The sequence below is a fragment of the Periplaneta americana genome, chromosome 16, assembly GCF_040183065.1.
Source record: "Periplaneta americana isolate PAMFEO1 chromosome 16, P.americana_PAMFEO1_priV1, whole genome shotgun sequence".
Lineage (NCBI taxonomy): Eukaryota > Metazoa > Arthropoda > Insecta > Blattodea > Blattidae > Periplaneta > Periplaneta americana.
Genome location: NC_091132.1, coordinates 172,413,198 through 172,430,154, shown reverse-complemented (window position 1 = coordinate 172,430,154; position 16,957 = coordinate 172,413,198). Strand labels below are relative to the sequence as shown.

The window sequence follows — 16,957 nt, the reverse complement described above, 5'->3', positions numbered from 1 at the left end:
CCGTACAATATTCTGGTCACGAGACATAATCGTATACTTAGTCTTTTCGGGGATTTACTTCCAAACCTATCCTGTACTTGCTTCAAGTAGAATTTCTGTGTTTTCCCTAATCGTTTGTGGATATTCTCCTAACATATTCACGTCATCCGCATTTACAAGAAGCTGAAAATAAAATAAAACAAATTAAATAAATTATGTAAAATAAATAAAATAGAAAAATAATTTAAATAAATCAAATTAATCCATCCTTATAGACAGCTGTGATTTCAAGCCGTATATGTGAAAGAGTATGTAGAGCTCATAATGAAGAGAATAGTGAAAAGGGAATGGATCCAGTTGAAATAGCATAAAACATGCAGTGACGAAGTGGGGCAGGACAAATGATGTTAGGAAAGAAGAAGCATTGTGGGACTATCAGTTCACGGCTTTCTCTCTAATTTAGTGACAAAAACGAATAAACTTTCACTAGCAGTTTGCCTGCGCGTCAGTTCGATACCCGCTTGGGCTGATTTCGTTTTCTACCGATGTTTTCCCCAATAATGAGGCGAATGTGACGTAATCTATGGCGAATCCTGGACCTCATCTCGCCAAATACCGTCTCTGTCACCAATTTAATCAACGCCAGATAATAGTAGTTGAAACAGCGTCGTTAAATAACGAAGTAAAAAAAAAATAAAGATTACCTATCTTTCATCTTCTATCTCTGTAGCCTATTCCTAGTCTTTTTGAAAATATAGGGTGATAATTGATTACGGTAAGGTACCTAACAAGCATAGTTTTTCTTTATTACTTTAACTCCCTCCAATCAAATGAATCTGTGTGATTTATCAGCCTGGGCAACGACTCTATCGGTAAATAAGTTGTACACAATATCGGCTACCCGTGATTAATAAAACAAACATATGTTCATCTTTTTTGGATGATAAGGAATAAACTAGTCACGGCTTCCTTGATTTCCATTTTACATTTTTTTTTCTTAATATGTTATGTTGGTGTTGAACTAAACTTCGTGGGTGGTAGCTGTCATTTTGATATCAATATTTTGTTATCATTGCCTTATATTTACCGTTATCGCCAAGGTACGCTGTAAATATATATATTGCACTACTCCAGATAATAAAGTGACATCGACATGTGTCGTCCTTTCACAGATATTTCACTTTGCATTGATTTTCTGTGTTACTTATTCCATTCCCACGGTCATTAGTCGCTTCGCTTAATGTACAGTATGTAAAATGTTGCACAGCAGTGGGTTTGGTATGACTTCTTTGTCTCTATAGGTAGATAAAACTTCGATGAAATACGGGAAGCAAATCGTACGCATAGGAATAAAAAGAGAGATTACTTGAAGGAAAAACTGAATGAGGTGGAAACAAATATTAGTAAGAATAAAAAACGTTAGAGATTTATATAAGGACATAAAGGAATTTAAGAATGGATATCAGGCAAGGTTAAAAGTGATCAAGGATGAGAATGGTGACTTGCTTGCAGACCCTCATTCAGTCTTGAACACATGGAGGAACTATTTTGGGCAACTAGGTACTAAATGTACATAGGCCAAGTAGAAATGATCGGTACGAAATTCAAATACAATCTGCTGGCCATATAGGCCTACACCTGAACTCACACTTTCTGAAGTCGAAATTGCGATAGAAAATCAGAAAAAGTACAAGTCTCCAGGTATCGATCAAATTATAGCAGAATTAATACAAGAGGGCGGAAGCGCATTATCTAGCGAAATTTATAAGCTTATAGATTAGATTAGATTAGATTAGATTAGATCTTTATTAGCCGATAGAATTACAAGCATTCATGGCGTCGTCAGTACACAAGAAAAATGACATAACATACAATATAATACAAAAATAGACTTAATTCTAAATAAATTTAACAGTTTAATATTATGTGACATGCAAAAAAAAAAGAAAAAAAGAAAAAAAAATATATATGACAAGCTTGATCTTCAGTCTCCACTGTTTTATCTAGTATCTTCTCTTTTTGCTTTCCCTGTCTTTTCTTCAGTTCTGAGTTACCTGAAACATAAATGGTCAAGGGCAGTATCAAGAAACGTTAAATACTAAAATTTTAAATTTAGATATTCATTTGTGCAAAATGGCATATGTGTTAATAAAATGTTCTTTAACCCTTTTTTTAATTTTCTTATGTTAAGCTCTTTGATTTTCTGTGGAAGTTTATTATATAAATTGCTGCCTCTATGTGATATGCTGTTAAGACTTCTGGTAAGCCTGTGGTAATTCAGATGTATGTTTTAGGATGTTCTGGTGTTATACTCATGATATGTTGAATTTGTTTTAAAGGAATCTATGTTTTGATGAATAAAGCACACTGTTTCTAAAATATATATGCAGGGTACAGGTAAGATTTTTAGTTCTCTGAAAATTTTTATACTTTCAGTTCGAATAGGAACTTTTTTTATGATTTTGAGTATTCTTTTCTGCAATTTGAGGACTTGTGTCACTTTTGGAGAAGATCCCCAAGTAATAATGCCATATGATAGTATTGAATGACCATATCCAAAATAGACTGATACTAAAAGTTCCATGGATGATATCTTCGCAAGGACTCGAAAAGCATTACATAAGCGACTCAGCTTCTCAGATGTTGTATATGCTTTTCCCATGTTTGCCATTTGGGAAAAAGAAATGATACCAGAACAATGGAAGGAGTCCATAATTGTACCTATCATTAAGAAGGGAGAAAAAATTAACTGTAGTAACTTTCGAGGAATATCACTTCTGTTGACGTCGTACAAAATGTTGTTCAATATTCTTTTGACAAGTTTAACTCCATATGTAGATGAAATTATTGGGGATCATCAGTGCGGTTTTAAGCGTAATAGATCGACTATTGGTCAGATTTTTTGTATTCGACAGATAATGGAGAAAAATGGGAATATAAGGGTACAGTACATCAGTTATTCATAGATTTCAAAAAGGCATATGACTCGGTTAAGAGGGAAGTACTATATGAATTCTTATTGAATTTGGTATTCCCAAGAAACTAGTTCGATTAATTAAAATGTCTCTAAGTGAGAAAATTCACGAACTATTAAGGAAAACAGGGGAATTTTACTTGAAGACAGTAAAAAGATAAGTTAGGAAGTAAATCCCATATAGACAAAGTATATGATCATGTCTCGTGATGAGAATATTGTACGAAATGTAAATATAAAAATTGAAAATTCATCCTTTGAATAGGTGAAAACATTCAAGTACTGATATCTCGGAGCAACAGTAACAAATATAAATGACACTCGGGAGGAAATTAAACGCAGAATAAATGTGGGAAAATCCTGTTATTTTTCGGTTGAGTAACTTTTGTCATCCTGTCTGCTCTCAAAAAACCTGAAAGTTAGAATTCATAAAACAGTTATTGTTATTACCTATTGTTCTGTATGGTTGTAAAGTTTGGACTCTCAGAGGCTAAGGGTTGAATAATTTCAAGGGAAAAATTGTTCCGGGGCCGGGCATCGATCCCGGGACCTCTGGCTGTACAGACTAGCGCTCTAGCGACTGAGCTACCCAGGAACTCCACCCGACACCGTCTCAATTTTCCTCCTTTATATCCACACACCTTGAGTGGGCTGCCGAGACGCCAGAAGCCCATATAGAGTGCACAAAAACTGTGTGTGACTTGAAATTGTGGTTTTCTGTTAACGTAGCTACAAAATGTATAGGCCCTACTATATAATGCAAATTTAGCTTTCAGGTAAAGCTAAAGAAATAAAAAAATAAGCGAGTAAATGAATAAATAAACAAAAAATGAAGTAGCTAAGTGAGGAAGCAAGTATAGGAAAAAAATAATAAAACAAAGTACTAATAATAATAATAATAATAACAATAATTTTTATTATTATAATTATTATTCAATATAAGATTTTACGTCGGATTAGTGTAATATGATACTAGTCAGCGATGTATGCAATGGAGGGGAGGGGGAAAGGAACTAGTCGCGACGCTGTTATTCCCGGCGTGACTCCTCCTCTTTGCTTACGTCTTAGGAAGTGAAGGCTCTATAAAATCTACGTAGATAGTACCGTTCGCCATTTTTGTTCTTTCGTTGCCGAGCTACCATACGAGGAATCTATTTGCCACACCGTTAGACATTATCATGTCGTAGCTCCTATGATAATAAATCAATCGCACTGTAATTCAGCAAATAATTGAGCGGCAAATAACGTCTTCGTGTGCTTTCTGCGAACGCCAACGAAAGAGCCAAAATGGCGGGTGATTATATTAAGTATTTATCGAGCCTTAAAAAATAAATAACTTCTTCAACAGCGAATCACAAGACGCACACTTTTAAATGTAGCCGACCTGCAACGCGATTGGCTGCCGGAAATTAGAGCGACGGGACTATAGTAACCTTACTCCATTTTTCTCCTGGCTTAGTTGTCTCATAAGAGATGCCCTATTGGTGTCACTTCTGAGATTCAGGCCTGTCTTCATACAGTTGACTAAACAAGAACAATGTGATTTTACGTTAACTTTATTATAATTCGGGGCTAGTTTGAACGTTTCAGAATTGTGTGTTGTAACCACGTCTGACTAGCATTTCTATTATTATTATTAATTTCTGTATTATCTCTCCAAGTGATGATGGATGTCATCAAGACTGAACTTGAGGTCGACCCGTTGGCTGTACAAACAAGTGATTATGCAGAAACAGAAGAAAAGAAGCCGTCATCAGAGGTAAATTGGATGATGTGAGATCATAGACACTGCGTTTTTCAAAAGCATAATTTAAAATAGATTATATTTGATTTTTTTTAATTGTGTTAGTATACAGTATTTTCCATATTCAAGGGAATACGATATGCAAAATACAGAGTAAAAGTTTTCCACACTAGAATGATAATGGCGAAAACAACGCCGAAACTACTCGCAAAGTTGAAATATCTTATTAAGTATCAATAATTAACACATTGCTGTATCAGAAGCTGTTGATTGAACGAGTTTAACATTACTATTAGTGATTTACAATGCTTGAATTGTGAGAATTTAATATGAAGATTATCGGTCTTATCAAAATTATTTTCACAAAAGTAGCTAGTAATGAGTAACTCGTCTGAATTACGTGACTATTTCGTTTATATGACGTCATTTCTTTTTCGACCAATGAAATGTAATTACATTTTGAATTCCAAGCAATCGTAAATTTTGCAACTCGATTTATCACTATCAATTTATCGCATGGTCGTTCTTTTGTTTAGTCAGTGTCGCCAACTATTTCCCTGTGAATCAATGAGCATTAATCCATTGTACTAAATAAAGCACGAATTCCTACTTCCACATCTACATTTTCATATTCTAATTCCATGTCCATTGTATCTAAAGAAAATGACATTCCTTTAATCTTTAGTTCTGTCAAGAAATTTTACAGTGTTACATTTGTTCCGTTCAAATTTCTGCACATTTAAAGGTCAAAACTAAAATTCTTTCAATCATTCATTATCATGTCCACACCTGTGGAGTAACGGTCAGCACGTCTGGCCGCGAAGACAGGTGGCCCGGGTTCGAATCCCGGTCGGGGCAAGTTACCTGGTTGAGGTTTTTTTCCGGGGTTTTCCCTCAACCCAATACGAGCAAATGCTGGGTAACTTTCGGTGCCGGACCCCGGACTCATTTCACCGGCATTATCACCTTCATATCATTCAGACGCTAAATAACCTAGATGTTGATACAGCGTCGTAAAATAACCCAATTAAAAAATTCCTTATCATAATAGGCTATACTGCTTCCGCTTAAATTAACTGAGCATGTCTGTAATTAGAACAATGTCTTTTCCAAAACACAGTATGCAGTGTTTCATATAAAACAATTTTTATCTCGAAAAGATAGATAGATAGATAGATAGATAGATAGATAGATAGATAGATAGATAGATAGGTAGGTAGGTAGGTAGATTTATTTGTTCCATAATATTCTTACATTTGCTTTACAGCATAGAATAAAGAACATGTCCAATTCTTACGTTTAACAATAAAATGCAATGCATATAAAATGCAAATATGAAATATGTACAGAATTAATACCTTAATAACAATAATATTTTATACAATGTAATATGTTTACCATTTAATAGTATTATAATATTTACACAGTACTGTGAAATGTCAAGAATTCATCTACAGAATAGAAAGTGTGAGATATTAAGTAATTTTTTAGTTTTACCTTAAATAATGCAGGGTTTTGGCTATGATTCTTAATGTCTTCAGGAAGACTATTGAACAATTTTATCGCCATGTAACGTACTCCCCTTTGAAAGCATGATACATTTGATGATGGCGTATGAAAATCATTCTTTCTGCGGGTATTTATACTATGTATGGCTGAATTAGTTGGAAAATTTTCTTTATTACATAAGAGGAAATTTATTGTACAGTATATGTATTGATTTGTTAAGGTTAGAATCTCTAATTTTTTTTAAAATAATCTACACGATTCTCTAGCCTTTGCTCCAACTATTATTCTAATGGCTCTTTTTTGTAATAAGAATATACTTTTACTATCTACAGAATTTCCCCAAAATATTATTCCGTAGGACATAATGGAATGAAAATAGGCAAAATATATTGTCTTTAAGATACTGCTGTTTAGAAATTGTTGTAACGACCTAATTGCGAAGCATGCTGAGCTAAGTTTGGGGGTTATTTCTTTGATATGATTTTTCCAATTTATTGTATTATTAATATGCAAACCAAGAAATTTGGTTGTTGATGTTTCTAGTAGAGGTATATTGTTGATAGTTGTGTCCAATGTTTCAGAGATTAAATTTGAAGTGGCTTTAAATTGAATTATGTTAGTTTTATTAATGTTTAATGCTAGTTTATTGGTTGTAAACCAGTCATAAATTTTAAGGAGAATTGTTTCTGTTTTATATTTGAATGTGGCAAAGTTATTGTCTGTAATTATGATAGTTGTGTCATCTGCAAAGGAAGCAAAAACGAGAAAAGTGTATTAAACATTTTTATTTGAAATATCTCAAAGAGTAACTCCCTGAAATTACGTATTTTTCAGGAGGGAAATATGTTAAATCAACACCAGAGTGTCGTAAGTGCAGAAATCTTGGACCACAGCTATGATCTCATATCAGGAATAAAAGTTGAGAATTCTGCAGTACCAGTAAATTCTCCTGTTGTAAAGGATGAAGATGAGGTCAGTGAAGTTTACAGTGTGCTATTTCTCTTGTAATACACTCTTCTTAGACATTATCTCTATAGAATTATGTCCAGTTGTCTTTTCATACGTAATAGCATGTTTGTTTCATTAGTACTTGTATTATTAGCTTATAGATTTTATATCAAATGTGATTCTAATTCAGGTAGTTCTCTATAGAATTTCTAAGGCTTGTATGTTCATTTGTCCACCGTTGTGGGCAATGGTTAGCATGAAACCAGCGGACCCGGGTTCAAATCTTGGTTGGTACAAGTTACAAGTTACTTGGTTGAGATTTTTCCGCGGTTTTTCCCTCCACATATTAAGAGCAAATGCTGGGTAACTAAATTCATATGTAGTAGGTTTGGGTGAGTCATCGAGAAGTAAATATTTTCTAAATGTTGGGTACTCGATTTTCAAGAATGTTGATGTCACCTTTTCTCTTTTTAGTGATATTTTCGATACGGTTAGTCCAAGCTAAGTCCTATATACTGTATGTAAATCTCTCTCTATTGTTTTTCGTTAATATACTTTTATTATTATTATTATTATTATTATTATTATTATTATTATTATTATTATTATTATTATTATTTTACAGTCATGCAACTTGGATGCACTTAAGGAAGAGCTGAAGCAAGAAATAATATCATCGGAAGACGAAGTACTTACTGAGAGGTGAGTGTGGTGTGCAGTGGCGTGTGGTGATAAATAATCCTGGTGGTGGACAAATATTTATTATGATTATCATATTATTATTATTACACCCTATTATTATTATCTTTATCATTATTGTTATTATTATTATTATTATCATCATTATCATTATTTGCACTAACTACTCCATAACTATTAACATATGTTATATAGGTATAGATTTACATAATTTTGTTAGTCAAGAAATTGCAGTTAATTAGTTTCCTATGTAGGTCCATTAATAGCAAAGTAAAATGTTGAATTTCTATTGCAACACACCGTAAATAATATTGTTTTCGCTATATTGCGTTTTATAACAAAGTTCACACGTTCACAAGCATTCGATACGTGTGTCGTCTCATCAGCCTTAACTGCTAAAAAGTCAACAGCATTCTTGATTTCTTTGAAATCTCATCATGGCATACATGCAAAATGGCTTGAAGGACTTCGTTCTGTATAGTGTTTGATGTGCTCTTAAACACTGTTCCTCTTTCCAAATGTTCCTTAAGAGTGCATCTAATTCAGAACTTTTAAATTGATGAGGCCAAGAAAAATACTAGCGTTTAAAGAAGCTCCACAAAATCGCGCGCACATATCTGTTCTTGGTAACTTTATCATTGTGAAGTTCAACAATCCAATATTAAATCCAATTGTGTCTGTATGTTTGTTTGACCCAATACTGCTACTTTAACATTATTGTTGATGTGTGCAGCTGAAGAATCGTGTTTTTTAATTATTTCATTCATGTGATTCAAATCAATCATACCTGCAGAACGATAATCAAAATTATTTAGTTACTACGCACAGTCCTAAATTCAAACAGAAAAATAAATAAAATTCATAAAACGTACTTGTTTCTGTCAATAAATTATCGCCGTCGAACAATTGGCAAGCAAAACAAAATACAGCGTCTTTTATATTGTAGCCGCATATTGCTTTTTCGTAAGTCCGAATGTTCAATTTTCTTTTCTCTTCTCTATTACTATGCTTCGCCACTTGTAATTTTAATTCATGTGTAGGTGTACCCATCTTCTTTATTTTGATCTTTTCGTTTAAAGGTCTTACAGAAAATTACATATTTAAAAGATTTTGCACACTATTCATTGTAACATTTGTGATGTAACGATCTAACTACTACTGCAGACAGCTTGAGAACAGATCTGAAAGTGCTCCTAACCCCTCTTACGCACATTGTATTGCCTCTCTACCATGCTCCAAAGCCTGCCAGTGAAACAGCACTACTGCGCATGCTCCAATGGAACAGTGTGCCGCAAGTGTCGAGCGGTAAACATAATTCCCAGGCGTCAACAAGACCAGTACACGTGCAGTGTTATTTTTACATATTATTATAATAAAGAATTATGTCGCTCACATAGTCTATTGCAGCTCATTAATATAAATTTAAAAACATGTGTTATTTGAAGAGGTGGTGCACTGCTCCTGTGCTCCTTAAGAGAAATCGCCACTGGTGGTGTGTTTCTTTGAATTAATCCTGCTAGAGACGCCAGTTAGGATGTTTTCTTTGATATCATATGACGTTATGTACTCCTGTGGCTTCTGCAGAACTGAGATCTTGAATAATTTCAAAGGTAAAATTTTTCCGGGTCCGAGTATCGAACCCGGGACCTTTGGCTCAGCGCGCCAACGCTCTACCGACTGAGCTACCCAGGAACTGCAACAGATACCAGCTCAATTTTTCCCTTTATACCCTCATACCTCAAGTGGACTGATAAGACGTCAAGGACCCAATATTGAGTGCACACAAACTGTGTGACTTGAACCACAAATGTGCTGGGTTCGATACCCGGCCACGGAATAATTTTTCCCTTGAAATCATTCTTCAGCTTCACAAAGAGCTATATCTGAAAGCCAGATTTGCAACTGAGATCTTCATAGCAGTATTTCAATTGTAATGGGCAACATTCTAGAAGAGAATTGTTTCCGAATTACAGTACATTCTTTTAAATGTAAAGCTTCAAGAAAATTGCGTTGTCTGCAAGAGTAGGCTATGTACTGTATTAAACATAAGCTCGTAATTAGAAAGGCCATACAAATTTATACAGAGTCAACCGTAAGTAATGTGATTAATTCTGATGGATGTTTCCTTTAGCAAAAAGCAACAAATAAGTAAAATACCATTTTCCTATATTTGATAGTTTTCCAGAAAAATGTGTATTTTAAAATCCGTAACGTATGAGATCATGCAATGCTGTAATGAGTAGCGAGTGCACATTACTTTGTGTTGCTGTGAACTACTTTTTCACCTAGCGTGTTCTGAGTAGGGAAGTGGAAGGTCAGTGCCATGTACAGTGGGGGACATAATTGTTGAGCGAGCCGAAATGTTTGAATATCTGTAGGGCGGCTCATAATAGGCTATAGTTTTAACTCCTTCTCAGCATAGATATGTAATGTTTAAACAGAAAAGCGAAGTGAATACCTTGGCAACATAGGACTGAAGACTTTTGTCTAGGAGTATGTGCAGTGTGGTATTCTTTGACTTACAAAAAACTCCAGTCGTTCAACTATTATATCTCTCATTATACATTGTTTTTAAATGCATAAGAAAAAACACAGATGATAAAGCGTTTAATTTTTGTGTTTAAACTGTGTTAGGGAACGGTTACTGAACACTGCTCATTTTACGTTAAACATAATCTTTGAAAATTTAAAAATAAACTCTAGAATCTAATTTTAATGGAATCTTCCACAATAAAATACCCTTACTTCAAAATGAATGTAAAATGTTGAGAAATATTTATACACTTCCATTGCAATTGAATGTTCTAGAGAACGAAAATAATAATGTTGCTTATTTTACTTTATAGAAACAAAATTTTAACGCATTTTAAACTCTACAAGAAAAGATAAAAGTTTGAGATGCTATTTTGCGTTAAACAAACAAAATTAAAAGTAATAGGCTATTTTAAAACTCTTTAGATTTATTAATGAAAGTCAAGGTTTTAACATGTACCATCTATGCTTATCCTTTTAACAAGTTTATTGGTTTTCTTTAATACCTTGTTACATTTATTTGATTTTTGAACGTTTTCTCCTACTCTCAGCGACCACAAGGACAGCACTCATTTTGTTGCATCAAGCTACTATCAATTGTAATTAAATAGGTAGATGCCTGTGGATTGTTTTATAATTTTAAAGCCTATCATGTAATAATTTTAATAATTGCAATTTTAACACCTGATTATGGCCTACATAGCTAGTTTTGTAATGTAATATGGTTAATGTTGTATATGGAATCATATGTTAATTGATGTCATTTGGGTTACATATTTGTATTGCTTTTATGTGTACCTTTGTCAAGCATATGGGCATAAATGGTTCTGATGATGGCTCAATAGAGCCGAAAACGTTCAAAAATCAAATAAATGTAACAAGGTATTAAAGAAAACCAATAAACTTGTTAAAACGATAAGCATAGACGGTACATGTTAAAACCTTGACTTTTATTAATGAATTAGCTTATCGGCCAGATCATGCCTTTTAAATTTCTTTAGATTTAATTTTAATTAAATATTCAGTGAACACACGCAGTAAATTTACGTTATACAAATCAACTGAATGATTAAAAAAATTCCGGTTGTCGTACTGCAAGCATTTTCTTCCGGCAATTAGAAACAGTTCCCTCCCACTTTCATTTTTAAAGTGGTAACCGTAAAGTTACACACAAGAAATCAAATTCCCCAAAACATCTTTAAAAGCAGTCGTGTGTGTTGCATTTACATTTCTCGTGTTCTCACCTGCGATTGTAAAACAGGAGTTTGCAATTTACAAAGATTATAAACATTGTGAAACTGGACGCTGGTCTTAACTGTCTGCCATGACGATAGAACCCATTTGCAGTTTCTAGACTTCGGAAATGTCACGTTTGAGGAATACCGAAGAATCTCATTGTAATCTGATAGTTGAAACAGCGTACTTAAATGAGAGATTAAGAAAATTTATGCTCTAATCTATGCTTTGTGTTTCACGAGAGTTTTTCATTTTTTCAGTATGTGCAACTAGCTATATGATATATAATTCTATTTGTGATTGACAGCTGTTAACTGCATGGAATCTAGTAACCACAATGTTTTTCTTTCAATTGTCTTCTTTGCTCTCAGTTTTGCTAGTTTTATTTTCCATTCTCATATCCATGAGATATTCGTGTTACATAAAGTCTTATAATTTATCTATCTTAATTTAGTGGGTCTATGTGGTTTTGTTTTTATTTTCTTACGTATTTTAACTTCTTTCCTTAACATTTTCTTCTTATTTTACGTTTATATTTATGAATATATATTGAATATCTTAAAATATTTGCAGCTGTAGAGAAGGAAGATACTCTGGTGCAAATGTACTGGAGTGCAAGAAGAGTGCCTTCGTTGGCCTACGATACAGAAGCATGTATTGTAGGCCTCTTCTTATTGCATGTAGATGGCTTGTCACTGATCTATACAAAGCAACAGCATAGCTTTTTTATGTTTGCGCAATTTTTTCAGGCTTTCTTATCGCCCATGATTTGCCTTTAATTTTATCATCTATTTCTTTTCTCTGGATTAAATTAAATTTGTTGTGGATGATTTGTTTTGTGGAATGGAAAGAAAATGTCCGGCTCTGTTAACTGCGATATTGTTGTACCTCTTTTTTTTTTTCCAGGCATCTGCTGCTTCATTTGCATATATAGTGGTTTTATTAAATTGATAATATGATTTCAAATTTTTCTCGTTTCCTAGAGTTTGACACTTTCTGAAGTTAACGATCTATTTGCTTTTATTGTATATTGTATGCTCGAGAATCTGGTGGAATTACAACTTTCTGAAATTTATTTATTCCAGGATTTAAGCTATAAAATAAATAATTTTCGCAAAAATGCACAAATGAAAAATTAATGTTATACAGTATCATTTTCCTTTATGTGATTATTGTTAAACAAAATTCCCCATTGAACATTTTCCATTGTATCGAAATACCAAATTAAAGTCGCAGACCATCATAATTGGGGGAGTTACGTAATAAGAGACCAATCAACAAAAACCTGTACCCGAGATATTGACCATTGAAGTAAATCTGGTTATGTATTAAACACTTTGCACAAGAAATGTTGTAACATTCTATTAAAAAAAGAATACCACAAATAATAATATAAAAAAAGGCTAACCGATTTTTAATAATAGACCAACAATTGATTTAATATTGGAAAGCAAAATCAGTTAATGAATTTTATGCAATAAAATAATTTTGCTTACAAATATCAGAAGAATGCAGATATATTCTTGGGTTTTTTTGTGAGTTAAATAATAAAGTCAACAACAGATTTCTGCAAATAACTCAATTTTTTCACATTATCGATTTTATCTATTATTACATATCTCCGTCCAATTTAGCTTATATAGTACGCACTCCGTTTACTTTGCTAATGATGATCCTATACTGAGTGTCTGATACTTCTTGACTCTAAAGTATGCAGATGAGGAGTCTAGATTCATTGTTATCTCAAGTAATCAGTTTAGACTTCTCTGTGATCTGTATTATGACCCTCAGGGTTTCAGTCTTCCCATATGATTTTAAATATTAAATATACAGGGTGATCCGTTTGGGTATGAATAAAATAAAAAATATTATTAAACATTTATTACAGAACTTTATTTGTTGAAACTTTATGCATATAACACTGAAAGATGGGAGATTCCTCAGAGCTCAACATGACCCCCATTGCGCACCCTGCACAACTCATAATGGTGATACAATTCACCCCATGCCCGTTGTAACCTCAAAGGGGTGATTTGTTGCAAAACTTGAGTAATTTTCATCCTTAGGTCATCAATGTTCTTGGGTTTCTGTGAATAGACAGTGTCTTTAATAAAATCCCACATGAATTCGGGAGGGGTTAGATCTGGGGAGTTTGGGGGCCAAGCAATCACGACCAGAACACATACGATTGTAAACGACGAACCTCCCATTCCTAGTGAGAGGATGCACCATCTTGCTGGAATACAATGTTCATATCGTTGTCCTCCTCGAGTTGTGGCAACAGAAACAACTGCAATATATTCGAGCAAGAGCCTTAGATTTTGTCTTTTCTGGAAATAATGGTCCATAGACTTTATTGCGGCTCACTTTACACCGTACGTTAACTTTTGGACTTGATCTTTCAAGCTCATAGCAGACATGTGGATTTTTCCTTGCCCAAATAATGCAATTGTGTCTTTATTCTCTCGCCGTTTAAAGCATCTACGATTTTCATTTCATATTATGCATTGTTGATTTTCATTTTTGCCATGTATGGGAACTCCTGTTTTTTAAGCATAATATTGCCAGCAAGAAATTTCTCATACTATTATAATGACTTTATAATAATGAATTAGTATTATTCATATCCAAATGGATCAACCTGTATTATACCACGGGATGAGAATGCTTCGTCATAATGTGCGTGACGGCCACCCAACCATCGTATTCTAGTACTGTGTAAGTACGTTGGCTCTAGGTTTTCATGTCGCAGGGAATGATTCTTTGTTGCACTTGATGTGTACACTGAAACAAATTTTCATTCCAGTATTGCAGTTACCCAGCACAATATAATGTCATCAGAATCAGACAGTATGGTACATAAAGAACACGTGACGATAATTCCAAGTGCCAAAAATTCCCCTTTCTTCAAGAAGAAAACGAAAAAATTCAAATGCGAAACTTGCGGGAAATGTTTCTTTCAGTCTGGAGACTTAAATAGACATGCACTGCTGCATACAGGACACAATCCATTCAAATGCGACGTATGTGGAAAGCGTTTCTCCTATTTTGCAAGGCTAAAAACTCATATAAGCCTACATATGGATGAGAAGCAATTCAAGTGCAGTGATTGTGGAAAATGTTTTTCATTCTTGGCACAACTGAACATTCATATACGCAAGCATACTGGCGAAAAACCATTCAAATGTGATTTCTGTGAGAAGTGTTTCACGCAATCAGGTTCTCTTAAAATCCATGAACGCCTGCATACTGGGGAAAAGCCATTCAAATGTGATGTTTGCGGAGAGAGTTTCTCTGTTGCTTCTAAACTTCGAGTACATGCACGGAAACATACTGGTGAAAAACCATTCTTGTGCGATTACTGTGGAAAACTTTTTTCCATGTCGACATCGCTGAATAATCATAAACTGCAGCATGCTGGGAAGACGGCATTCAAGTGTGAATTGTGTGGAAAACATTTCTCTTATTTATATTTATTGAAGACACATTCACAGATACATACGGGCGACAAACCATTTAAATGCGAAGTATGTGGCAAGGGCTTTTCAGTTTTGAGAGACCTTAAAGTTCATTCACGGCAAAACACTGGCGAGAAACCATACAAATGCGATATATGCGGGAAATGTTTTGCTTATCACGCATCTCTCAAAGTTCACACAATCAATCATACCGGTGAAAAACCATTCAAATGTGAAGTTTGTGGAAAGTGTTTCGCAATATCGAGTTATCTAAAACGCCACAACTGCCTGCACAGAAAGAAGAAGGAATTGGAAAAAAGTAGTTGAGTTTTGTAATTCTAAAAGTTCCCAAAGTTGTCTACTAACCGGCATATATAATTAATCCCTTTCCCCATCCCGATATAATCGTGAACAGCATAGAGAACTATTCTCATAGCATTTCGAACTCGCAGATCAAGGTCAAGTAATGGACTGTGTTTGCTACCTGTTCTTACCCCCATTCCTGGATCATTCTTAACTACTCAGTTGGGACACACGGGATTACCAGAGCTTCAGTTCAGTTCGTGGTTTGTACGTGACCAGTTCGAAATGCTCTGGGTTTATCATGTGGAAGTAGACTGAAACAATGCAGTTATTTATATTTTGTACTCTTAATTAGTAAACGTAATATAAAATGTAAAGATGACAATGAAATTTATTATCCATCTCAATGTGCATCTTCAGATATTCATTACCTGATTTAAAGATATTACTTACAGTACGATTAGCATATGGTGTTAGCCAATGCAGATTTCTTCATAATAAATTATTTTGCTTCCCAATATTGCACACAGTGCATATGGACATCGCTGAAGATGATTCTGGTCCACTTATTCCTGGAAACTGGACAATGGACATAGTGGTTAAGAAAAAATTAAAATTTTGTTGAATTTTCTTGACAAACTGTCATATTCTAGGAGTAATCGGAAGAATGCAACTCCACGTTTCTGAGGAATTATATTATTTTACTTTGAAACATTCTAATCTTTATTTGAAATTTCGTGGAGATGTATGACATATCTTGATATTTTAATATGATTAATCTTTTAACTGTTGGAAATGATGAAGTTGACATGGGATTTTGTAAGATACTACTACTACTCTTATTAAAAATTATAAATTTTTCAACATTGTTACTTTTCTACTTTTAGCTGCCATATTGTTATAGCAATAATAGCTGTTTAGAATCACCAAATGTATCAGCTTGTGGAAAATAAGAGCTCCCATACAAGAACTGTAGAACTGTCAAAAAACGGCTTCAACTTCTCAATAAAAATAACTTCATTATCTAAGGTATTATAAAATGAAAAAATGGACTTGTAGCATCGGACCTGCTTCATTTTGATTATACAATAGCAATTTTGGGAAATGTAAACAACTCAGAAAAAAGTCTTACACGAATTTGAAATAATGTGACAGTGAAAATGATGATTTAATGTAACAATTTTTATCTGTCATTTCTAACATGGTTCTCTGTTGTAATTTGATGAGCACTGATTGTCACCCAGTCGGTGTTACCTTGTGAAGCCCCTTTTCATATGTGTATGTATGTTTATTATCATCAAAACTATGTACAATTTGCATATCATTTGTTAATGGTGCTCCTGATATATTTCTGTTTTCCAGGAACCCACTCTTAACTACATTTTACTATTAATAACTATTACTATATATAGCATATTACATACAATCATTTCAGTTATTTCTTAACAAAAAGCTCTTTTCTTTAATTACTATTTCTATAGATATTCACATATGTTTATATCTTTGTTTTCCTTTCCATTTTTCTTTCACTGTATACAAAAAAATTTTCCGACGTCCCTCAGTTTTCTTCTCGTT

General features: G+C 33.7%; 1 protein-coding gene across 2 annotated transcripts in view; it reads left to right on the top strand.

The window, feature by feature from the left end:
• The window catches only part of LOC138691933 (zinc finger protein 235-like), a 25,772-nt gene extending 9,712 nt beyond the window's left edge, over nt 1-16,060 (top strand). Inside the window, exons 1-5 of one of the 2 annotated variants that reach the window (XM_069814585.1) lie at nt 323-1,079; nt 4,615-4,712; nt 7,041-7,178; nt 7,780-7,856; nt 14,428-16,060. In XM_069814585.1, coding sequence (XP_069670686.1) covers nt 920-1,079; nt 4,615-4,712; nt 7,041-7,178; nt 7,780-7,856; nt 14,428-15,406 — 1,452 coding nt within the window. In that variant the 5' untranslated portion in view covers nt 323-919 and the 3' untranslated portion in view covers nt 15,407-16,060. Of the gene's footprint in view, nt 1-322; nt 1,080-4,614; nt 4,713-7,040; nt 7,179-7,779; nt 7,857-14,427 lie in introns of those variants that run through there. The other variant, XM_069814587.1, reaches the window with a different exon arrangement.
• Nucleotides 16,061-16,957: the final 897 nt, after the last annotated feature.